General features: G+C 36.7%; 2 protein-coding genes and 3 non-coding genes across 5 annotated transcripts; 2 read left to right on the top strand and 3 right to left on the bottom strand.

Moving 5' to 3' along the window:
• Positions 1-4680: 4680 nt before the first annotated feature.
• On the bottom strand, positions 4681-4754 carry TRNAN-GUU (transfer RNA asparagine (anticodon GUU)). The gene has a single exon. It is a non-coding gene; the product is annotated as a tRNA-Asn (tRNA).
• A 496-nt stretch (positions 4755-5250) lies between these two features.
• TRNAN-GUU (transfer RNA asparagine (anticodon GUU)) lies at positions 5251-5324 on the bottom strand. Its single transcript has one exon. It is a non-coding gene; the product is annotated as a tRNA-Asn (tRNA).
• Positions 5325-5469: 145 nt separating this feature from the next.
• On the bottom strand, positions 5470-5543 carry TRNAN-GUU (transfer RNA asparagine (anticodon GUU)). The gene has a single exon. It is a non-coding gene; the product is annotated as a tRNA-Asn (tRNA).
• Positions 5544-6114: 571 nt separating this feature from the next.
• Positions 6115-9585, top strand: LOC111792187 (leucine-rich repeat protein 2). Its single transcript, XM_023673528.2, has 7 exons — positions 6115-6546; positions 6830-6962; positions 7250-7321; positions 7752-7895; positions 7969-8040; positions 8137-8208; positions 9256-9585. Exons 1-7 carry the CDS (start codon positions 6468-6470, stop codon positions 9320-9322), a joined length of 639 nt encoding a protein of 212 aa, XP_023529296.1. The 5' UTR covers positions 6115-6467; the 3' UTR covers positions 9323-9585.
• A 1206-nt stretch (positions 9586-10791) lies between these two features.
• LOC111792571 (small ribosomal subunit protein uS14z/uS14y/uS14x) lies at positions 10792-12221 on the top strand. Its single transcript, XM_023674079.2, has 3 exons — positions 10792-10952; positions 11790-11889; positions 11999-12221. Exons 1-3 carry the CDS (start codon positions 10891-10893, stop codon positions 12005-12007), a joined length of 171 nt encoding a protein of 56 aa, XP_023529847.1. The 5' UTR covers positions 10792-10890; the 3' UTR covers positions 12008-12221.
• Positions 12222-24859: the final 12638 nt, after the last annotated feature.

Here is a 24859-nt window from a genome sequence, read left to right as displayed (position 1 = left end):
AGTCGTTGATACTGACTTATCACTGACCAACGAAAATATTAAAAGAACAATGCTTTGTACTAATCTAAGATCTACAGAAATAAATGCAACTACCCTATGCAAGTTCCATGGTCTTTGATGCCCATATAGGGTACCTTATAAGAGGAGCAGAAAGCTGGAATATTTTAATACTCAGTAAATGAATTGCAAACACATCCAACATGAATTGAGATCTATCATTTAAAACCATAGTCTCTTGCGTGGCATCCAGTTCGAATAAATTGGATGCTTCTCTACACTCGACCTAGACGTGCGAGCGTGGGCCCACCAAGCGGGCTTGCACACCTCTTGGATCTGCTCGTCGGGCTAGCTTCTCTAGGTTGTAGCCGAACGCCCGGAGGTACAACGACCGTTGTGTACCATACCAAGTGGACACACCTGTACTCATCATAAAGAAGAAGTATCCCGATACATGTCGAATTGTTCAAAGCAAAGTACGCTTAACGGTTCCTATGATTGAACTACTGAGAAAGGAAGCCACCTTCTTGGTATAAATAGTAACTTTCTCTTAGTTATCTTATCGTGAGGATCATCTCAACCAGATGTAGTTCTGGTTCATTTATGTACCTTTATATTACCCGGGTATCACATTTAAGTTGATAGATTACGATAAATTTAATAAAATTTATTCACTTTATTATGCAATATTTACCATCTTCGGAGATGTGAGTGATCATTACACCATCATACTTTACATTATTCCTAGGCCAATTTGGTCATTGGCCATCCATACTCCAACTTTAAACTCCTATGCTAACTCTGAAGTTGATACCCATCTTCCCCCAAGATCAATCCTGCCCGGGACCTAAAACAGCAGCAAGTCGAGGTCCGGGAGAGGGATGAGTGTCGGGGTTTAGGTCGTCGACGCCATCGAAATCCCGGAACCAGAAAACGGGAGAGAAGGAAGCTGCATTTTCAGGGACATCCTTCATGACCCACTCATGGCCCTGAGGGAAGTATATTCCAGTCCGGGGATGGGGCACCCACGTTGATGAGTTATAGGACAATGGCTCTGTTTCTGTCTCCTCTTTGTTATGTGAGCTATTTGCAAGGCTGCTGAATTGGCGCCTCAATTGCTTCACTTTCCTGCAAATAGAGATCATTATTGTCTCATTTACTTGATTGAGACACGTGTTTGAACTCGTATATCTTTGTAACAAATATTTAATGATTGTCAGATCTCACATCGGTTGGAGTGAGAAACGAAACGCTCTTGTAAGAGTGTGGGAACCTCTCCCTAGTAAACGTATTTTAAAATCGTGAGACTGACGGTGATACGTAACAGGTCAAAAGGATAATATCTGCTAGAGATGGGTACCAACGAGGACGCTGGGACCCTAAAGGGGTGGATTGTGAGATTTCACACAGGTTGGAGTGGGGAATGAAACACTCTTATAAGAGTGTGAAAATCTCTCTCTAGTAGACACATTTTAAAACTGTGAGGTTGATGGCGATATGTAATGGGTCAAAGCGGACAATATTTGTTAGCGGTGGAAGCTAGACACTGAGGATGTGCCAATGAGGACGCTGGGACCCTAAAGGGGTGGAGATCGTGAGATCTCATATCGATTGGAGTCGGGAACGAAACATTCTTATAAGAGTATGGAAACCTCTCCCTAGTAGACGCGTTTTAAAACCGTGAGGCTAACGATGATACGTAACTGGTCAAAACAGACAATATTTGCTAGTAGTGGGTGCCAGACACCAAGGTGTGTGCCAGCAAGGACGCTGGGACTCCAAGGGGGTGGATTGTGAGATCTCACACCGGTTGGAGTAGGAAACAAAACATTTTTATTAGAGTGTGGAAACCTCTCCCTAGTATACGTATTTTAAAATCGTGAGGTCGACGACGATACGTAACAGGTAAAATCAGATAATATCTGTTAATAGTGGGTGCCAGGCACCCAGCGGTGTGCTGATGAGGACGCTGAGACCCTGAGGGGGTGGATTGTGAGATCTCACACCAGTTGAAATGGGGAACGAAACATTCTCATAAGAGTGTAGAAATCTCTCCTGAGTAGACACGTTTTAAAATCATGAGGCTAACGACAATATGTAACGGACCAAAACAGACAATATCTGCTAGCGGTGGGTGCTAGAAACCGAACAGTGTGCCAGTAAGGATGTTGGGACTCCAAGGGGGGTGGATTGGAGATCTCACATCGGTTGGGGTGGGGAACAACACTCTTATAAAATTGTAAAAACCTCTCCCTAATAAACGTGTTTTAAAATCATGAGGTCGACGACGATACGTAACAGGTCAAATCAGACAATATCTGCTAACAGTGGGTGCCAGACACCGAGCGGTGTGCCGACGAGAACGCTAGGACCCCAAGGGGGTGGATTGTGAGATCTCACACCAGTTGGAGTAGGGAACAAAACACTCTTATAAGAGTGTGGAAACCTTTCCTAGTAAACGCGTTTTAAAATTGTGAGGTTGACGACAATACGTAACAGGCCAAAGCGGACAATATCTACTAACAGTCGGTGCCAGACACCAAGCGGTGTGCTGGCAAGGACGCTGGGATCCCAAAGGGGTGGATTATGAGATCTCACACCAGTTAGAGTAGGGAACGAAACACTCTTATAAAAGTGTGGGAACCTCTCCCTAGTAGACGCGTTTTAAAATCGTGGGGTTGACGACGATACGTAACAGGCCAAAGCGGACAATATTTACTAACGGTAGGTACCAAACACCGAGCAGTGTGTCAGCAAGGACGCTAGGATCTCAAAGGTGTAGATTGTGAGATCTCACATTGGTTGGAGTGGGAAACGAAATACTCTTATAACAGTGTAAAAATCTCTCCCTAGTAGGCGCGTTTTAAAATCGTAAAGCTGACAACGATACGTGACGGGATAAATCGGACAATAATTGCCAGCGGTGGGCTTGGACCGTTACAATAATATACTTACAAAAGAAAAAAAAAAAAAAAAAAAAGAAAGAAACAAAAGCATAATGAAAACAAGATGATTATTACCTAAAAAGCAATGCATTAGCCTGCACAGAAGTCCTTGCCATACAATCTCAGGCAAGCAGGTTTGGACTGGAAGAAGAAATTTTCCGGGAAAATGAGCCAAACAGGTTGTGGGAAGTAATTTTCCGGGAAAATCCGAATTTATAGGGCTTTTGGAAGAGTGATTGTAGAAGGACATGTAAGTACTTGGTCATCGTAGTCCTCTTCCGTCCCTGTCGAATAACAATCTTTAGCCCAAATCCAATGAAGAGAATTTGAAAAGCAAAGCTGCCCATTACAGGGATTTCAACATTTTCAAAAGGGGATCGAATGTGTTCTTATAATGTGTGGCTTTAAAACTATGATTTAATGTCATCTTCTTTGGATGCCTTTCACTAAATGTAAGGATTTGGGTCTTGTGATTCTTGTTGTTTTTGTCATCAAAAGTAGCAAAGGTGTTGTCGTGTCTCGTGCATGATCGATATTTGCCAACCAAAACTCATTTGAGTTTACTGTTCATCTTCTAACATGGTATCAGAATAAGAAATAAATCGAACAGGCTTAGCTATGGTCATAGGATCGGCGCATCTGATTGATTCGTCTAGAGCCTTCTGAAGAATACAACCCCTAGCATAGCAAGCACTCCAAGAGGCTCGACAGGGACAGAGTCTTTGTATGCTCAAGCCCAATACTAGCAGATATTGTCCTCTTTCGGGTGTTTCCTCAAGGTTTTTAAGATGGGTATGCTAAGAGAGGTTTTCATACCCTTATAAAGGGTGTTTCGTTCTCTTTCTCAACCGATGTGGGATCTTACCGTCTCAGACAATGAAATGACTTTCATTGTTATTCTATGTACTGAAATAACAACAATTTTAATGGTCACACCGGATCCCTCAATGTCCCACTCTCCTAAATCTTAGTAAGAGAAGATAAAAAGTTAATAATTAAGAATTTATTCTCTGAGGAATTATTCATTAATTATGATAATCAAAGACCACCTAGAAAGGTAATAAAACACTCTAAAGTCACGTCATTTATAAAAGTTTTGATTTTGAAAACGAGTGCATATTTGTTAGTGGTGGGTTTGGACCGATACAAATGGGTATTGAAGCTAGACATCCTATGCCAACGAGGGCGCTGGGTGTCACAATCGCACTTTTAATGGCAGCGGACTTGCGATTGTGCGGCACTCACTTTCCAACGACAAGTGAGCTAAGCCAATTCGTTCTTGCGTCACCTACGACCAAGCGACGTATGCTCGAGCCTCTGGCCTCGGTTTTAAGAGAAGATTTTAGAATGCGAGGGCAGGAGAGATTTTTGAAAGAGACGTTATATAAGCAAGCAAGAGAGAAATAACAACGGCTTACAGTATATAACCTTGGGTAGGGAGAAGTTGACAACTAGTCGTATCCCCCTACAGTACATTCCGAGGCATTTCATGTCTGACAGGCCTAGACATGATATTTCTCAAACGTCATACGTCCTAGAAATATAAAAGTAAAACACTAAAATATAAAAAGACATAAAGGGTTGGACTTGTCATGGGCATGCGGCTATGGGCAACACGCCGGACGAGCATGACCGTGACACTAGGCCTGCACAGCGGATTTTGAGCCCATAAAAAAAATCTTGATAAAATTATTGAAGAAGAACCAACGTTGATGCTCACTAAAAGGAGGTGAATGCACACTAGAAGGAGGGGTTGAACCTCCGACCTTGTGGTTAACAGCCACACGCTCTAACCAACTGAGCTATTCCAGCATTTTTGTTTGAAAAATTTCTTAGTAAAATTACAAAAGAAAAGAAAAAAAAAAGTTCCTTTAAATGGAAAAAAAAATGATAAACGCTAGAAGAAGGGTTTGAACATTCAAACTTGTGGTTAACAGCCACACGCTCTAACTAGCTGAGCTATTCCAACATATTTATTTGAAAAAATTTCTCAGTAGAATTAAAAAAAAAAAAAAAAAACTTTAAATAGAAAAAAAACAACAATGATAAACATTGGAAGGAGGGTTTGAATATCTGACCTCGTGGTTAATAGCCACACATTCTAACTAGCTCAACTATTCTAACATATTTATTTGAAAATAGTAAAATTACAAAAAGATAAAAAACTAAAAAAAAACGTTCTAACTAGCTCAACTATTCCAACATATTTATTTGAAAAAAATTCTTAGTAAAATTACAAAAAGATAAAAAAAAAAAAAAAAAAAAAATCTTTAAATGAAAAAAAAAAACAAAAAACAACAATGATAAACGCTAGAAGGAGGGTTTGAACCTCCGACCTTGTGGTTAACAGCCACACGCTCTAACCAGCTGAACTATTCCAACATATTTGTTTGACAAAATTTCTGAATAAAATTAAGAAAAAAAATACAACAAATGGGATAAAAACAATAAATGATAAACACTAGAAGAAGGGTTTGAACCTCAAACCTTGTGGTTAACAAATGGGATAAAAACAATAAATGATAAACACTAGAAGGAGGGTTTGAACCTCCAACCTTGTGGTTAACAGCCACACGCTCTAACCAACTGAGCTATTCCAACATATTTGTTTGACAAAATTTCTGAGTAAAATTAAAAAAAAAAATACAACAAATGGGATAAAAACAATAAAGGATAAACGGTAGAAGAAGGATTTGAACCTCCAACCTTGTGGTTAATAGGCACGCGCTCTCACCAGCTGAACCATTCTAGCCCATTTATTTAACAAAATTTCTTAGTAAAATTAAAAAAAAAAAAAAAAAAACAACAAATGAGAATGATAAATAGTAGAAGAAGAGTTTGAACTCGGACCTTGTGGTGAAGAGTTTGAACTCGGACCTTGTGGTTAAGGTTCACATGCTCTAACCAACTGACCTATTTCAGCATAATACAACTTAATTTATGAGATGCCGATAGACGATTTTTTGAAAAAAAAAATCTTTTTTTTACAAAGATTCAAAAGATTCTAAAAAAAATTAAAATAAAAAACTAATAATAATTTTTCCCTTAAAAGGAAAAATGAGAAGATAATAAGTAGTGATGGTAGGGTACAATGGAAGGCATTCAGCACAAAAGGATGACTGTCAAAACCCTCTTCTTCTCTGCGTTTTCTGTCCACCGGTTCCCCAAAGCCACAGCCCGGAAGGAAGAAACCTCTTATGAAAACGGTGGTGGACCCCCACCGGCGCCGGCCCCACCGCCACATTTCACGCGTCCAACCTGTCCCCTCACTAACCCACCAACCCAATTCACTAACTATGCCTTTTCTCTTCTCTTCTCTTCTCTTCTCTTCACCTCTCTCAAAAAGTTTCTCTCTCTGATTTCTATATGAATCCCCTCTTTTCTCTTCTCTCCACTTGACCCATCCTTCTCTCTCAGTCAAATTCTTCTTCAATCCCACTGTTTTGTACTCGTCTTTTCTTTTTCTTCGCTTTTACCTCCATTTCTCTTCTGGGGTTTGCTTCGATTTCTCTGTTTTCTTCTCCAATGGCTTCTCTCCCTCTCCCCCTTCTCTTTCTCCTTCTGGGTTTCTCTTTCTCGCCTGTAATTTCTACTAATTCTGAAGGTAACTGTGAATTCAATTGAATGCCCATGAACTGTTTGATGTTTTGCCTCTGATAATTTTATTTTCTTTTTTATTTCTAAAAGTTGGTTTTTGAGTTTCTTGTTCATGTTTTTGGGCTTTTCGCCTGTAATTTCTACGAATTCTCTGAATGCAATTGAATGCCCATGAACTGTTTGATGTTTTGCCTCTGATAACTTTTCGTAAAATTTTGTTTTCTTTTTTATTTCTGGAGGTTGGTTTTTAGTTACTTGTTCATGTTTTTGGGTTGTTCTTCTGGTTTTAGGAAATGCTTTGCATGCTCTGAGGAGAAGGCTGTCTGATCCCACCAATGTGCTGCAGAGTTGGGACCCTACTCTGGTTAATCCTTGCACTTGGTTTCATGTTACCTGTGATTCTGATAGCCATGTGATCCGCTTGTGAGATTCTACCCTTGTGTTTTTTTTCTCACTGTTTTTATTTGGGTTTGTTAGACAAACACGACTCTCCACAATGGTATGACATTGTCCACTTTGAGCAAAGCCAACATTGTCCACTTTGAGCATAAGCTCTCATGGCTTTGCTTTGGGCTTCCCAAAAGGCCTCCGACCAATGGAGAGTGTATTCTTTGATTATAAACCCATGATCATTCCCTAAATTAGCCGATGAGGACTTTCATCATCCAACCGGGTTCTTTATTCATGTTCTTTTCTCTCTGTGTTTTCAGGGATTTGGGAAATTCAAACATTTCTGGGACTTTGGGGCCTGAACTTGGCGAGCTCCGGCATCTTCAATATCTGTACTGCTCACCCTCTTCATCATTTTGAGAATTATTTAGATCTTTTTTTTTTATGTATTTGTGTTCTGCAGTGTGGATTATGAACATTTTTTAATTTCTTGAACATGATGGATTGCATAGTTACAGCTGTAGGTTATGGGGTTGTTTTTCTGAGAATTTTTCGTACAAAAAAGTATGTTTTTTTTTACAGTTTTTGTACTTAGGGATTCACTTTAATTAATGTCTAAAAAGATATGAAATCCTATATGGCTGAAAGATCAGAAAACCCTCTTTTTTAACCACAAAGAATTTGTTCTTCCATTTGTTTCCTGGTCCACGAAGGAAATTAGGTTAACTAGCTTCAGAGTTTAGCTTCTTTATGGCAAGGTGATGGCTTTGCTATATTCAGTAAGCATTACTGACCTTTCTCGTGTTTTTCGATGCCCTGTAGGGAGCTCTACAGGAATGGGATAACGGGCGAAATCCCTACAGAGCTCGGTAATTTAAAAAACCTTGTAAGCATGGATTTGTATGAGAACAAATTTGAAGGAAAAATCCCGAAATCTTTTGCCAAACTCGAGTCGCTCAGATTTCTGTAAGCAACTTTCTATTGTCACTGATTAGTTTTGCTCCAATTGTATCTCATTTGGTTCGATTTGTATAAACAGACGGATGAACAACAACAAGTTGACAGGATCGATCCCGAGGGAACTCGCATCACTCTCTAAACTCAAAATTTTGTATGTTTGGTTTAGAAACAACTGCTTTGTTCTCTAGTCTCGCCCTCTCGCTCGCCCGTTATTCGTTACTAACGCTATCTTTAACTTTTTCTGCAGTGATGTCTCAAACAATGAGCTCTGTGGAACAATTCCAGTTGATGGCCCCTTTTCTACTTTCTCAATGGAAAGGTAAACAATTTCTTTAGATCTTTGTTCTCTCTGCTGGACACATTTCATGAACCCACATGTTAGAATGGTGAGTTCTTATCTGGCATATTTTCTGAACCTAAATACTTGGATCGCGGGTTGGGCGTTCATAGAATTTCAATATGACTGAACAACCGTGGGTCGAAACTAAAGCAGTGACTCAAACTCGGTTACGCATTCTTGCTAAAACTATATGACACGGTTACGCAAGTACATTTATACTCAAAACTCGGTTACGCATTCTTGTTCATATACTTGATTAACAAGTATTGATGTATATTACTCCAAAAATTTATTATTTTTGTCTTAGAGTATTATTCATGGCAACTTATTTTGCTCAAGGATTATTGGATGCATTCGTTTGTTTAACTAGTATCCAACTCATGTCTATTGTGCCAACGCACAAGTATTTGACAAATGTTCTACTAGTGATGGGCTGTTGGAGTATCTGAAATGTAACCGTCTAAGCTAACCGTTTGGTTAGCAGTTATTGTCCTCTTTGGGCTTTTCCTTCCGGGCTTTCCCTCAAAGTTTTTAAAACGAGTGTGCTAGGGAGAGGTTTCTACACCTTTATAAAGAATGTTTCGTTCCCCTCTTCAATCGATGTGGGATCTCACAGTCGCTTCGGGGCCCAACATCCTTGTTGGCACTCGTTTCTCTCTCCTATTGATGTGGGATCTCACATTCCACCTCATTCGGGGCCCAGTATTCTTGCTAGCACATCGCCCGGTGTACATCCTCTTTTGGGGCTCAACGTCCTCACTCCGGTGTTTGGCTCTGATACTATTTGTAACTCTTGTTAAAGTGTCCATATTTCATACGTCATTAGTCATTCTTCGCGATCATCTTGTGAAATGATTGGTTTTCGATTCTTCGCGATCATCTTGTGAAATGATTGGTTTTCGTTCTTGAGTATTTCTGGCCACTCTTATTTCTTTCTTGCTTGTCACCATGACCAATCCAACCTGGAATCCCAAAGTACATATTCAATTGAATTATTAACTGTATATGCTCTTTTCTTTGCTGCAGTTATGAAAACAACAGGCTAAGTGGCCCCGAGTTGCAAGGACTTGTACCATATGACTTTGGATGCTGAACCTCTCTAGCTCGTCGTTGGTCTCGAAACAACATGGCTTGGACGGTAATAGGTTCGAGTAAAATTTATTATCCTTGTGACAATTACATTGCACGTGTTGGAAAATATAAGAACCAAAATAAAGAATGTATTAGCTTCAATTCTCAGCAAGAACGAGAACGAGAACGAACGAGAATTAGTTCTATAGTCGCCCAACTTCGGTATTTCTTTTTCCATGTAATAGTTCAAATTCATCTCAAACTAAACAAGAAATTTAACAACAATTTCAAGGTATTCATGGGATTAATGAACAAAATGAACTCGATTCTGATTCATTATCAAAATATTACAAGGTATTCATGGGATTAATGAACACGTATCTCATTTTATAATCTTGAGCTAACGTCCTCGAAGAAGTTGGCTGGTATACCTTCGGGTTGTGTAGCCTCGAAAATATATTTAGGAGAATTATGCAATATGTGTTTAGAATACATATTGTGTGGCCGAAGTTTAGATAATTTGTATTTTTGGATTCTTCGATATTTTCAATCTCTTCCAATCTTACTTTATCCATCATCCGTCTCTCTTAACGGTAACAGTATCGAGTTTTATCCTCCATGCTCGCCAAGTTTCCCATTTAATGCATTACTGGGACGAAGATTTTTTTAATGCATAATTTTCGTTTTACGATATAATTTTTATTACAAAATATAAGACATCTTAGAAAATTTAATAATATTTTATAAGCAAAAATATTATATAATATTCCACCGACACCATTTTTAAAATTTAAAATTTTAATATTTCAATGTAATTTTTAATTTAAATATTATAGTCATACTATAACATGTAAATAATAATATTTATAAAAAGTCCCAAATTTAATTTTGTTTTGAATGTAAATAATTTCTATTTTCAACCCTAACCAGATAAAACATCCTAATATATTCAATAATATTTCATAATTAAAATATAATATTTTTGCGGATAATATAATTTTTAAAATATTAAATTTTGGTAGATCAATATAATTTTAAAAAAAATTAAATTTCAATATTCAATATTATAAATAGAAATGAAAAGATGAGATGAATATGATAACAAATCAAATTAATTTTAAAATTACCAGATGAAAAATATTTTTTGAATTAAAATGTAAATAAATAAGGATGGAATTAAAATATTCAATGAGATATAAGCCTCATAAGTAAAAAGAAAATATGTTGAGTGAAAATTTAAATATTTAAACTTATTTTTAATTTTTTTTTAGAAAAAGTAATTGGTTAAAATATTATATTTTGAATTAATGGATCAAATATTCAAATTTGTTATTGTTAAAAAAATCGAATATTAAAAATATTTATTTAGGAAAAACAAATATATTATAAATAAAAGCGAGAAAACAATGCATAAATTAGATATAAGATTATATTTTCCGTACACGTCAGCTAGGGTTTCTTCTCAATGTCTCCCCTATAAATACTCACTTCTTCTTCTTCCTCTGGTTCTTCAGAAAGCGTTTGCCGCTTGCGAGGATTTTCGAAGGCTTAACGAGCTCTTAAGATTTCAATCTCTTAGGCAATCCAAGCATGGGGCATTCTAACGTCTGGAACTCGCACCCTAAGAGCTATGGTCCCGGCTCCCGCACCTGGTAACTTGTTTTTTTTTTTTTTTATTTGTTCCCTCTGTTTTGTATTTGAGATGATTCCGATGTGATCTAGTCAAATTTTCTATCCTGTGATTGGAGATCTCATATTTTTCTTGAATATCATGGCTATTTATTTAGATTAGAGAGTCGAAAGTCGGGAGTCTTGTTAATTTGACGTGGTATTTTGACTAGGAGGCAAAATTATGTGGTTGGTTTTGATTTTTGTTCTTGACATAGTTCATAAAGTAGTGATTTTTGTTTCTTTGATAAATGGAAGCAAGCGTAACGGTTGATTGTGTTGATTTTCTTCTATGGATCTGTTCACATTCTTCTATTGATTTGGGTATCCGTATCTCTATATATTCGTGCTGAAAATATTGTGTTCGATTGGCTATGATGAGCAAATAACTGAAGTAATAGCAAAATAGTTCCCGTATGTATCTCCATTTATTTGTATAGTTTGTCTAAATTGATTAGGTATGAAATCCTCGTTTTCTTTGGATATTAGCACATTGGTGAATTTCCCTATGAATCTCTGATTATGCCAATGTTCTTATTATCTTTCGTCTAAATTGTTATGGGACTAGTATCATAGATTTAATGCCGATGAAACATTGGGAGTCCTTAGTAATTAGTCACTAGTAACATTTGTGGCTGTTGGGTGAACTTTGGTGAATGAAAGAATTCGTGAGATGCTGTATATACTTCCATTGTTGAGTATATATATATATATATATATATATAGATGCTTTTGGTTGTTAACATTTATACAGTAATATGATATGAAGGTCTTTTTCAGTTTGAATTAAATTTTTTGTATATGTCTGATCTTTATTGAAGCCGGGTTTGCGGAAACCCTCATGGGTTGATCAGAAAGTACGGGCTTATGTGCTGCAGACAATGCTTCCGCAGCAACGCCAAGGAAATTGGGTTCATCAAGGTAAGGTTTTCTGAGTTCATGACTGTTTGATCATATTGGTTATATTTTGAACTATACATCCAAAAGTTATTCAATGTCTTTATCTGTTGAACCTCAACTCTTCTTGCAGTACCGCTAAATGTCCTAGTTTTCTCAGTTCCATTAAGGGTCGATGGAGGGAATATGGTTGCAGCTTTTTCATATATATATATATATATAAGAAGGAACCTTGAATTTCGATTCTGTCTCTAGTTAGTTCATTTTTTTTTTTCTGGAATCTTCAGTTGATTGTTGAACTTAGACTACAACAATGTTTATTGATTTTGAAGATTTAAGTTAGTGTTTTTCATTCAGCACCGCATTCTTCTCTGCTTCCTTTTTCTTAATTCTTTCCGAATGATAATATTGCCTTTTTGTTAGGTGCACACAAATTCATTTGGGCACTGATGAATATAAAATGATTTATAGCTCAATCTCACATGCTTTGCACTAGTAGTGTTGCTGGTAAATTATCTATCGAATTAGGCAGAGTTCAAGCTACTTACACACACTTTATGCACGACTGCTAATATAAAGAATTAATTGTGTTAAATAAAGTAAAGGTCAAACAAGCCCATTGTCATTGTGTCTTGGAGAAGTTCCTACACTTTTTATAAAAGAATGTTTTGTTCTGGTGTGGGATTTCATAATCTATCCTTTGGGGCCTAGTGTCTTTGCTCTTATTAGTTTCTTTCTCCAATCGATGTGGGACTTCCGATCTACATGTTTTGTTCCCATCTCTAATTGACGTTAACTGATATGGGATCTTACAATCTACTCTCTTTAGGGTTCAGCGTCTTTGTTGTCACTTGTTCCCATCTCGAATCGATGTGGGATCTTCAATCCACCCATTTTAGGGCCAGTGTCCTTGTTGACACACTGCTACACACCACCTCGTGTCCACCCCCTTTGGGGCTTAGTCTCTTTGCTGGCATATCATTTGATGTTTAGCTCTGACCAACTGTAACAATCCAATCTCATTTTGCTAGTAGATATTGTCCAAAATGCGTTTGTGACCAACTATAACTGTTCAATCCCACCACTAGTATGTCCTTGAAATTTTTGAATAAAACGCGTTTGCTAGAGAGAGGTTTCCACACTTTTATAAAAAATATTTCGTCCTTGATTTCACATCAATGTTCTCATTAGATATTAATACAATGTTACATCTAGTGTAGACTTTATATTTACTTTGTAATTTGTGAATGGTGTTGTGTGATGTGTAGTCCAATAGAGTACAATCAACAACCTTGAAGACGAGTACCATCAATACCCATTCGACATAATACAATGTTACATATTCCTTTCTATAGATCTTCAATTCACTATTTTGGTTTCACTACTTCGATACTAATAGTTCAAAATTTGAATTTTTAACTTTTTGATTGAAATATGACTAAATGAGATATGTGTTTGTTTGTTAATATAAATGATTAGACATCATATTGAGACTCATATAGAACTCGTATGGACAACAAGTATTTACCTCTTTTGTTTATTTATAATTATTATAAATATATTTCCATCATTTTTCATCCAGTATTGACTATAACTTCTCATTAATGACCATAAACTTTTGACCGAGGGCGAGTAGCTTCTCTCAAACGATGAGCAACTTCTTGGTTGAACGACAACGAGTAGATTCTTTCATATAGCAACAATTTTTATCATCAACGACAATATATGATTTTCCTTAAACAGTCATAACTTCTATTATCGATAACAACCGAGCCACTAAGAGTCAAATAAAGCAAAAAAATTTCAATGCATATCAATGTAGACTAAAACAGAACCAGAACTGAGCCACTAAGTAAGAAAAGAAGAAAAGGAACTTAGTACTCTCGACATCTTTTTAAAGTTTTTTCTTAAATTAAAAAATTATCATGTACAAAATTTAAACTTTCTATACTTAATTAAATTAATTCAACTATACCTAATTAACTCATAATTTTGTCAAAAATTTCAAGCCTCTCATGTATGATCCGATGGAGAAGTTGGTGGGCATGTAACAGATACCCGAGTAAAAAAATGGTACAAAAAAATTGTGATAGACATCCGAGTAAAAAAAAATGGTACACTCGAGTGAAAAATGAATTAAGACCACATCCAAATAAGAGCAATTTTGCTGATAGAATGACTAAAAAAAGTTTAAAAGAATTGATACTCTCGGATACATGTGAGTGAGGACAAAATATATTCGAAGAAATCATGTTAGTCTGTAGGGATAATCTTCAATGTTAAGAAGCGAGCAGTATTTAATGTGACTATGTCTCAAGAGAATGTTCGAGTAATTATAAAAAAAAATATATATATTAGTTTTATAAAGCTTCAAAATCCAACATGTTTTTTTTTTTTTTTTTTAATCATTTATTGAAATAAAAAAAATAGGAATATTTAGAAAGTCAATAATTGAATTATAATGACTAGAAAAAAACAATAAAGTCAAATACTAAAAAGTCAAACTTTCTCAATTTGAATGAAGAAATTATTCAATTTTAGGTCTTTTTAGTTACCATATAACAATTATTCTTAAGGTTTTTCTTTTCTAAATAAAAAAAATAAAAAATAAAAATCTAATATTTGAGAAAGAGAGAAAGGAATTTGAAAAGTCAAGGGATCTTCAAGTGGAGAAGAAGGGTCCATCGGATCCGGGTCGGACCCAAACCCACAGGCATGAAACCAACCGGTACACACAGCATGGTGTTCATGATCCGGAACGCCACCCGCGATGCATCACCTCTCGAGAGCAACACGTGTCATGTATCCACACGACGACTCCTTCCGCTCACACAACGCTAATGGCTCGGCTCAACTCCGGCAACGTCTCGATGACTCTTAACGACTCAAAAATGGATTATTCGGCTGGAGTTACACTATTTGATACCGATTCCTACATTATTTTTACCCTCCCAAAGCTAAATATGACCTTAATAAAGACAATTAAGATTATATTAGGTACGTTTTCTCAATTTAAGTTAAATTGAGCAAAGCAATTGGTATTACTAACGAAACAAGATGAGCGTTCTAATAGGAAACAACTCCCAACGATACTTGGAGCAACTTCGAGGGATGAAATTCAAATGTACTCGAGTTTAAAGAGAACGTCGGCTAAGGCCAACCATGTAAGTGGCCTTACTATCGGCTTAGTCGAAAGACTTGCCTTATGTATGACGACACATGTCTAGTGGTGTTGACATGTGCCATTTATGCTTTATATGTTGTGTTGTATTGGCTAAATTATAATAAAGATGTATGATATTATAATGACGTTATATGATGATGATGTGGTGACGATGACATGACGATGATAATGTATGATATTATAATGACGTTATATGGTGATGATGTGATGACGTTGACATGATGATGATGTTGTATGCTTTATATGTTGTGACGTGCGGGCTAAATTATAATGACGTATGATATTATGATGATGTAATGACGCTGACATAACAACGATGATGTATGATATTATGATTATGTTGTTTTACGATGATATGATGATGATGATTATGATATTATGATGACATTATTTGATGATGATGACGACAACATAATAATGATGATGAGATTGATTAGCATGACGTTGACGTGCATGTAATGAATGTCATGATGCATTACGACGATGATTCATTTTTTTGAAGACACAACCCTAATTGAAATTAATGATGATGAGCGTATGAAGACCAACACCTACATGGTTCTTAGAGTAATATATGAACGGTGTATAGGGGTGTGTGACGAATATGATTTAAAGATGAAAACTATAAGAACCTCATGCATTTGTGTGTACATATACAACGGGATACTTCCCCATTTATGATGATGAGTACGGATGTGTAAACTATAATGATGATGGTGATCATGCCTAGCATGACACTCAAGGGTCTGCTAACCTCCGGACGGACAATTAGTTCGACTATGATAGGTCAAGAGGGGTACGAACCGTCTGGGGATCCACACTCGCACGTGTGGGTCGTGTAAAGGAAAATACTACACATCCAATTTTTGTTCGGATCGGAAGCCACCCTTATGATGGTTTTTAAATGATACGTTCCTAGATCATGAGTTGCAGGTGTTTGTTTGCATTCCTTGACCCTAATATTGAGGTTACTTAGTGAGTATTTATTTTGAATACTCAAGACGTGCGCAACTTCTATTTCAAGTAAAGGCGAGGTATCCCTGATGGCTTACAACGACATCGCAATTCGATGTCATGACACTATGATAGTATTTTAAGATGAAGTTTACGTCTTATGAAGAAGTTTTAAATGTTTAATTCAATATATGAATATAGATGACGACGACGGTAGTGACTCTAGTAAGTAGAAATTTAGAGTTGTTACACTAACAACAAGTTCGCTTATGTAACGGCCCAGATCCACTACTAGCAGATATTGTCATCTTTGGGCTTTCCCTTTCGAGGAATAGCGAGAATACTGACACATCGTCAGGTGTCTGGCTCTGATACCATTTGTAATGACCCAGACCCACCGCTAGCAGATATTGTCCTCTTCGGACTTTTCCTTTCGGGCTTCCCCTCAAGACTTTAAAACGTGTCTGCTAGGGGAAGGTTTCCACACTCTTATAAATGGTGGTTTGTTCTCCTCCCCAACCAATGTGGGACATCACAATCCATCCCCCTTCGGGGCCCAGCGTCCTCGCTGGCACTCTTTCTTTCCTTCAATCGATGTGAGCCCGCCCCCAAATCCACCCCCGTTTGGGGTCCAGCGTTCTTACTGGCACACCAACTCGTGTCTACCCCCCTTCAAGGAACAGCGAGAAGGCTGACACATTGTCCAGAACCTGGCTCTGATACCATTTGTAACGACCTAGACCCACCGCTAGCAGATATTGTCCTCTTTGGGCTTTTCCTTTTGGGCTTCCCCTCAAGACTTTCAAACGCGTCTGTTACGGGAAGGTTTCCACACGCTTATAAATGATGGTTTGTTCTCCTTCCCAACCAATGTAGGACATCACAACTTACTTGCTGACCTAAGTCTAAGTCAAAGTCAAAATCACTAACATATCCCAATACAAAATAATGGTCATAATTGATATATAGTAAGAACTTTGGTTTTATTTTTCCTACCCCTTTGGATTTGATTGATTGAAAATTTGTGATGGAAATAATTTTCTAATTTTATGTAATGTGGGGAGGGGCATGTTACCAAAAACAAGACAAATCATGTACTTGAAGAGGTTGGAAGAGGTTGGAGGGTAAGTTCTTGGACAAAAATTGTGAATTCTATTTTACTCGTTTCAAATCTCTGATCGTTAACTCCGAATTATTTATAGAATGACTTGATACATAGTGGAATAAAAATTAGGGATGCACGTTGTGAAAAATAATGATGATAGTGATCAAATTGAATTAATTTATTTGTGTAATAGTCTAAGCCCACCGCTAATGTAATGACCATAAATTTCCACATATCCAGAGTTATCACTAATGTCTTATGTTTATCTTAAATGCGGAATATAACTCTAAAAATGCTCATCATAAATAACGGAAACTTTAAAACTTCAGAATACATTAAACTACTAGAAAACACATCGAACTTACGTGTATCAAAACGTTAGGCTGGAGTTCAAAACAAGATAAAAGCAATTACAAATTAAATAATTTAAATAAATGAAATGCAAACACCCTATTCTAACCTAAGACTAGGAATTTTAAATATGCACCTGCTCTATGCACGCACCACAGTCTCTGATTACGATGTCGTCGTCAACCGTATATGGACGCTTTGCCTTTACGTGAACAACAGTATGGCACACGACCAAGAAATACTTAGTAAGTGACCCCACTATAGGGGTCATGCTAATGCAAACACATGCAATCATGATTTAAGGACTTATCTCTAAAGATTATAAGAGTGGTCTCGAGTCTTGGACAAATTGGATGTGTAGTACTTCCCTGCACACGACTCACACGTGTGAGTGTGAATCCCCAGGGCGCTCGCACACCCCCTGGAACCCTCTGGTCAAGCTAATTTGTAACTACGTCCGAAGGTCAGCGGAACCCCATAATGTCATGCGCCTCATGAACACCCTCATCTGTGCGCATTCGCACTCATCATCATACGGTGTGCGTCCGCACTCATCATCTCTAGGGGAAGTAACCCTATGCTTATAAGCACACAATATGCATGAGGTTCCTCTAATTCCAACTATACTTCTCTTCTAACACAATCCTCTAGTCTCATCTCTTTGTTACACTATGTAACACGTGCTCGTGGATATTTACATTAATATCATTTTCATACTCTTGGGGTTGTGTCCTATGTTGATCTAACGACATGATGCAATATAACACTCATCATCATAAAACATGCTCAACATGGAAAACATCATCATATTAATAATATCGTCATGCATACATCATATCCATCATAAAGTCATCAAGTGCATCAAATATAACATGTACGTCATGCATCGAAACATAAATAACGTACATATAACATACACCACAACACAACATCATACTCATACATCATCATAATTCATACAATCTTTAGTCTATCCTATAGTAAGTTCACTTACTTGGTTGGCCTTGGCCAAAGTACTCGCTAATTAGCTAAATGTAAGCTCCCGTTCCTTGAGAGCTACTTACTACGTTGTCGGAGTTTGTTTCCTATCACACCGTTCGCCACCTTCCGTTAGTATTTCACAATTAAATTATCAATCACTCAATAAATGTGAAATACGACTCTAAAACGGCCTCGATTACCTTAATCAGGGCCGAAAAGGATCTGGGAGGGCCGAAAAGGATCTGGGAGGGTCGAAACAGTAGAAATCGGGCCGAAAACAGGTGAGCCAAGCTGAAACAGCTGTTGGGAGGCGCTGGAGGAGCTGCTAGAGGGAGGCTGAGCCGTTTAAGCCTAGCCGAGCAAAAGGAGTGCCTGCACCGCTGGATGTCATGTGGCAGCAACAGGACGTGCCACGTAGTACGGTGGCATCGGGTCGAAGCTGGTTTGGGTCGCGGGCTCGGGTTGGCTCTCGAGTAGTGACTACCGGCGTGGCTGTTGGGCTTTTGGGCCGAGAGTAATGTGTTGGACCTATCCTTTGGGCCTCGAGAATATTGGGCTGTAGGCCGGTTTGGTTGAACCACATGTTTGGTCTCGAGTTGATTCAACTGAACCGTGGGCTACTGGGCTGGATTGAGGTTTGCGCCCCTATAGTTGGGTTGGGCTGAAGGCAGAGGCTGAGGGGAAAGAAGTCGGGCTGGGCTCTCGAGTTTCAGATCCGGGTTGACCAAGATCTGATGGATCTCGTCTTCCTTACCCGACTTCTGCGCAATTTCTAGTGCATTTTCTCTCTCCTTCCCACGGCGTTTTGATGCCGATTTCGGTCCTCTCTCTTCTTTTTCTTCTTTTGTTTGTCGCCCCCTCTTTCCTTCCTCGAAGTTTTGTGGCCTAAAAATACTTAAAACCATAAATCTAAGGACGTTTAGGAAAACCCAATTTTTGACCTTGGTTACCGATAATGACGCGTACAAAAAAGCACAAAACGTACCTTGAGTTATTGTGCTATCGTTAGGGATCCTTCTCATGATTGTAACTGAGCGTTTGGCGTCGATTTTCGGGTGGTTTGGGACTCGTCGGGAAAATTTGAAAACTCGCCGGCGTTACTTGAAATCTCTCTCTCTCTCTCTCTCTCTCTCTCTCTATCTATCTCTATCTATCTATCTATCTTTCTCTCGTATTTTCTCTCGTTTCTCTGTTTGCAGGTATTCTGAGGTGTTCTGGGAGTCGTGGGCTGAAGGTTGAGCGGGGTATGGTTGTCATTTCGCGTGGGATCCGCCAAACTCGGCGGTTGTCGAAAAACTCGCGGGTTTTTTGGCGATCAAGTTTTTTTTTTTCTTTTTCATTTTCGAGTCGCTACAGCTAGCATACGTCATCAGTCTCTCTGTTTTTAAAACGCATTTGTTTGGAAGAGGTTTCCACACCCTTATAATAATGTTTCATTCTTCTCTCCAATCAACGTGAAATCTCACAATCCACCCCCTTGGGAACCCACCGTTCTTGCTGGCACTCTGGCTCTAATACCATTTGTAATAGCTCAAACCTACTACTAATAGATTATATCTGTTTTATCCCGTTACGTATCGTCGTCAGCCTCACAATTTTAAAACATGTATGTTAGGGAGAAGTTTTCACACTCTTATAAATAATGTTTCGTTCTCTCTAAGAAATCTCACAATTTGATATTATAGTAACTTGTGACTATCGCTTTGGTTTGATAAAATTTAAGATTAAAAATGGGTGGTCCATTTGATTTGGATCGATAAAAAAAAAAAAAAAAAATTACCCTCCTAGAGTATATTACTATTTAATTTTTTTTTTTTACCTTTTCATGTCTTCCTTTAAATATACATATACATATACATATACAATACTTATATACATATACATATACAATACATATACACATATACATATACATATATATAAACATATACAATAAATACATATATATAAACATATACAATAAATATATATCTATCTATCTATATATATATATATATATATATATATATATATATAGTTTCATGAACTTGCAAGGCACCCAATTTTTGGCAATATTTAGCAGCCACATTAGAGTTACATTGACTTCTCCCAAGCCTTTCCTTTAGGACAACTCCCCCAAATATCTCAACCTTTAGTCTTAAGAAAGTGTGGAAAATATGTGCCTAAGATACCTCGAACAAGGACGTTCCCGAAAAAGAGAGGATATCCCTACTTACCAAACCCGACAAACAATCCATATCAACACTTAAACTCGAAATTTCTTTAAACCCATTTAATAACAACTTTACTTTAGAAATCAGGTCATTCAAAATAAGCCGGGTTTTTTTTTATTTTTTATCAAGCGTCTGTTATTGATAATAAAAACTTACGCTGTGAGGTTTCTTTAAATCAGTTTGATAACGGGTTTTGTTCTAAAAACCCGGTTATTCAAAATAAGAACTCGTTTAAGAGTTTGATTTTTAGTGAGGTTCTGTTATTGAAAACCGCTCCCCGAAGAGGAAAATAGAAGGAAGGTAGGAAAGGTAGAAGATATAAGAGAAAAAGACAAAGTTGAATTGAATATTAGGGTTATAATCACTTCCAAAGCAAACAAACCTAATGCCTCTAAGCTTCTTAACAAACAAACCCATCACTCTAATTTTATTGAGTATGTCTAAAGTCACATGGGGAATGAAACATTTCAAATCTCTCTCTCTCTCTAACCTTATTTTCTCTCTCCTATTTTTTTTTCTTCAAATTATGGGACGAATTATTTGAATAATTTATCGAGAATTTATTTACAAATTAGGTTAAAAGCTCGATCTAAGAAAAAATTCACTTTTTTTTTCGTGTTTGGTAGAATAATTTTTTAAGTAACATTCGGAATAAATTTGTGAATGATTTGTCATTATTAATGTTATTTATACGACGACAAAGTAAATAAAATATTTATTTTTTTAATATGTATACAAATTTGTACGTGTATATCTAGTGAAAATGAGAAATTTTTAACGGTATTCTACGTCTACATATCTTTCAAAACAAAACATATCAAATATTACAATAAATAAATAAATATTATATATATATATATATAATATTGAAAATGAAACTTTTTTAACGATATTTTACGTCTACCTATCTTTCGAAACAAAAATATATATATATATAATATTCAAAATGAAAATTTTTTAACGATATTTTATTTATTATATATTTTTTGTAATAAAAATGTCAAATTTCTAGGGTATGATAACAAACTCCGACAATGGTATAATAATAAATAAGTATTTATTACGACAAAAAAGTGCATTTTTGTCGCAAGATACTAATATTCATCTATAGCGATATTTTAAAGTCAAGTTCGATTCAATAAACGAACTACAAAGTACGAGGGCTCATGCCGTTACGTTCTTATCGAATAAGTATCGAAATTTTATACGAGCAACGAACTTGTTAACCCACGCAATACACTATTGATTTTGGGTAACGAGACGAACGTGGGAGTAGCTTGAAAAGAAAGGGAAAAAGAAAGGGAATGAAATGGATGTGGCATCTCTCATAGGTAGCAAAAAGCAATTAAGAAAAAGAAAGGGTTTTAATTATAGCTTAACTTAGCTTGCAAAAACCACAATATATTATTTTTTTTTATTAGTATTGTAATTATTTGTTACATTATATGTATGTAATATTAATGTGATTAATTAATTATTAAGTGATAAAGTATTCTCATTATCTCTTTAATCATGAGCCAGAGGAAGATTTTGTAAAAGTAAAATTAGGTTTGTTCGGGTTATATATTGGTTTTTGACTTTAGGGTGATTTTTTCGACATTGGTTTAGGGTAAATGATTCGAGAACTCGATTAATCTGGACTATCTAGGTTTGGGTGTGGTGAATTTTTGGAAAACTGAATAAAATTGGGTTGGTTTGTAAGTTGACAATTTTCTGGTCGGGTCAACTTAACCAACTCGAAAATAGAGTTACAGCCCAACTCTTACCCTACTTTTAAGATGTGATGTCTCACGTTGGTTGGGGAGGAGAATAAAACACCTATAAGGGTGTGGAAACCCCCCTAGCAGACGAGTTTTAAAGCCTTGAGGGGAAGTCTAAAAAGGAAAAGCCCAAAGAGGACAATATGTGCTAGCGGTGGGGCTGGGTTGTTATAAATGGTATCAGAGTCAGACACGGGACGATGTGCTAGCCTTCTCGCTGTTCCCCGAAGAGGGGTAGACACGAGTCGGTGTACTAGTAAAGACGCTGGGCCCCAAAGGGAGGTGGATTTGGAAGGGGGGACCCCACATCGATTGGAGAAAGTAACGAGTGCTAGCGTGGACGTTGGGCCCCGAAGGGGGGTGGATTGTGATGTCCAACATTGGTTGGGGGAGGGGGTCCCACATCAATTGGAGAAAGGAACGAGTGCCAGCATAGACGCTGGGCCCCGAAGGGGGGGTGGATTGTAATGTCCCACATTGGTTGGGGAGGAGAATAAAACACCAGTTTATAAGGGGCTGGAAACCTTCTAAGGGAAAGCCCCAAGAGGACAATATTATCCTACAGAAGATTATTATGATGAATGACGTTTTTGGCTTTTAATTAACGATTTATAATATAATATTATAGCATATGCTCGTGCCATTTGCTTCCTCGTAATAATGATTGTCACCTCGTTAGGTTTCATACTATATCTATACTCGGCCAAAAAGCAAGTTCGAGTTTAATTTGATCCATTTAAATAATTAATTTGAAAAGACTACAAACTTATTAAACACGATTCATTTCTCAACAAAAACGAGCATGGAGGCTACAATGCATCAATTAAATTTGTCAAAAAGTTTGTCGAGTACTTATATCATATCATTATTAAAAATTTAATAGAATTTTCAATCAAAAAATTAAATTATTTTGAATTAGTCAAGACTCGAACCATCCACTTCTATTATGATAATCAATAATTTATCATTAATATAATTAAAAAAATAAATTAATGTATGAGCTCCAATGTGCCCACTTTGTAAGGGCATGACAACGACAAATGCCCTATAAAAGTATATATTTATGATATACGATAAAAAAAAAATAATAATAATAATAAAACCCGACCTAAATTGTGGTTTAAGTTGAATAGTTCAAGCTGTTCGAGTTATCAGATCATATAAATACTCCTAACAATCACAGTATAGAATGGAATAGGTCATCGACTTATTCAATATTTTTTAAAATTTACAGAGCTACCATATATATATATATGGTAAAATTTATTATATAATTAAAAAAATGCATTTTTTTTGGGTAAAATAAATATGCTAAGATTAAAATAATTGAGCTTTACAACCATAACTATCACATTCTTTTTTAAAGATATGAAGATACTAAACTTTACCATATAAAATAAATATTTGTAATATAAAAAGATAACATAAGTAAAAAGAAAACAAGGGATCACATGTAGCCACTCAAAAAGATAAAGGAACATTTTTTTTTTTAATATTTACTCGTAATTTATTAATTATTGGATGTATTTTAATGTAAAAAGAAAAAGAAAAAAAAAATTAGGCACAAATTTTATTTTTATATTTTACCCATATATTAATTAAAATTGACAAAAAATCTCGAGCTTATATCGATTGTGGATTGAGAATGAGAATTGAATTCTCTGAACTCTATGTGAGATCTCACGTCAATTGTAGAAGCTAACGAAACATTCCTCAGTATGTGGAAACATTTTCCTAGTAGACATGTTTTAAAACTGTGAGGCTGATGGCGATATGTAATGGGCAAAAACAAATAATATCTGCTAGGCTTAGGCTGATAGGAACGAAATATTCCTGCATCTCCCTAACAGACGCGTTTTAACCGTGAGACTGACAAGGAATGAAACACTCCTTACAAGGGTGTGGAAACATCTTCTTAACAGACGCATTTTGACGGTGAAACTAACGGGGAATGAAACATTCCTTACAAGAGTGTGGAAACATCTCCCTAAAATACGCGTTTTTACTGTGAGACTGACGACGATACGTAATGGGTGTGGAAACATCTCCCTAATAGACGCCTTATAATTGTGAGACCGACGAGGAATGAAACATTCTTTACAAGGATGTGGAAACATGTCCCTAACAAACGCGTTTTTAACCGTGAGACTGACGACGATACGTAACGGGTGTGGAAACATCTCCCTAACATATGCATTTTAACTGTGAAACTGATGGAGAATAAACATTCGGTGTGGAAACATCTCCGTAACAGACGCGTTTTAACCGTCAGACTGACGACGATACATAACGGGTGTGGAAACATCTCCCTAACAGACGCATTTTAACGGTGAAACTGACGGGGAATGAAGCATTCCTTACAAGGGTGTGGAAACATCTCCTTAACATACGCGTTTTAATTGCAAGACTAACGACGATACATAAATGAGCTAAATATATGCTAGGC

This window comes from Cucurbita pepo, chromosome 4 (genome assembly GCF_057944985.1).
Source record: "Cucurbita pepo subsp. pepo isolate OVF chromosome 4, ASM5794498v1, whole genome shotgun sequence".
NCBI classification, from domain to species: domain Eukaryota; kingdom Viridiplantae; phylum Streptophyta; class Magnoliopsida; order Cucurbitales; family Cucurbitaceae; genus Cucurbita; species Cucurbita pepo.
The sequence above is the reverse complement of the archived record's forward strand: the minus strand, read 5'-3'. Positions and strand labels throughout refer to the sequence as shown.

Coding starts and splice junctions, on each gene's coding strand:
- LOC111792187 (XM_023673528.2), top strand. CDS start 6,468: ATGGCTTCTCTCCCTCTCCCCCTTCTCTTTCTCCTTCTGGGTTTCTCT. Junction 7,322..7,751: donor CTCCGGCATCTTCAATATCT/GTACTGCTCACC, acceptor GATGCCCTGTAG/GGAGCTCTACAGGAATGGGA. Junction 8,041..8,136: donor CTCTCTAAACTCAAAATTTT/GTATGTTTGGTT, acceptor CTTTTTCTGCAG/TGATGTCTCAAACAATGAGC.
- LOC111792571 (XM_023674079.2), top strand. CDS start 10,891: ATGGGGCATTCTAACGTCTGGAACTCGCACCCTAAGAGCTATGGTCCC. Junction 10,953..11,789: donor GGTCCCGGCTCCCGCACCTG/GTAACTTGTTTT, acceptor TCTTTATTGAAG/CCGGGTTTGCGGAAACCCTC.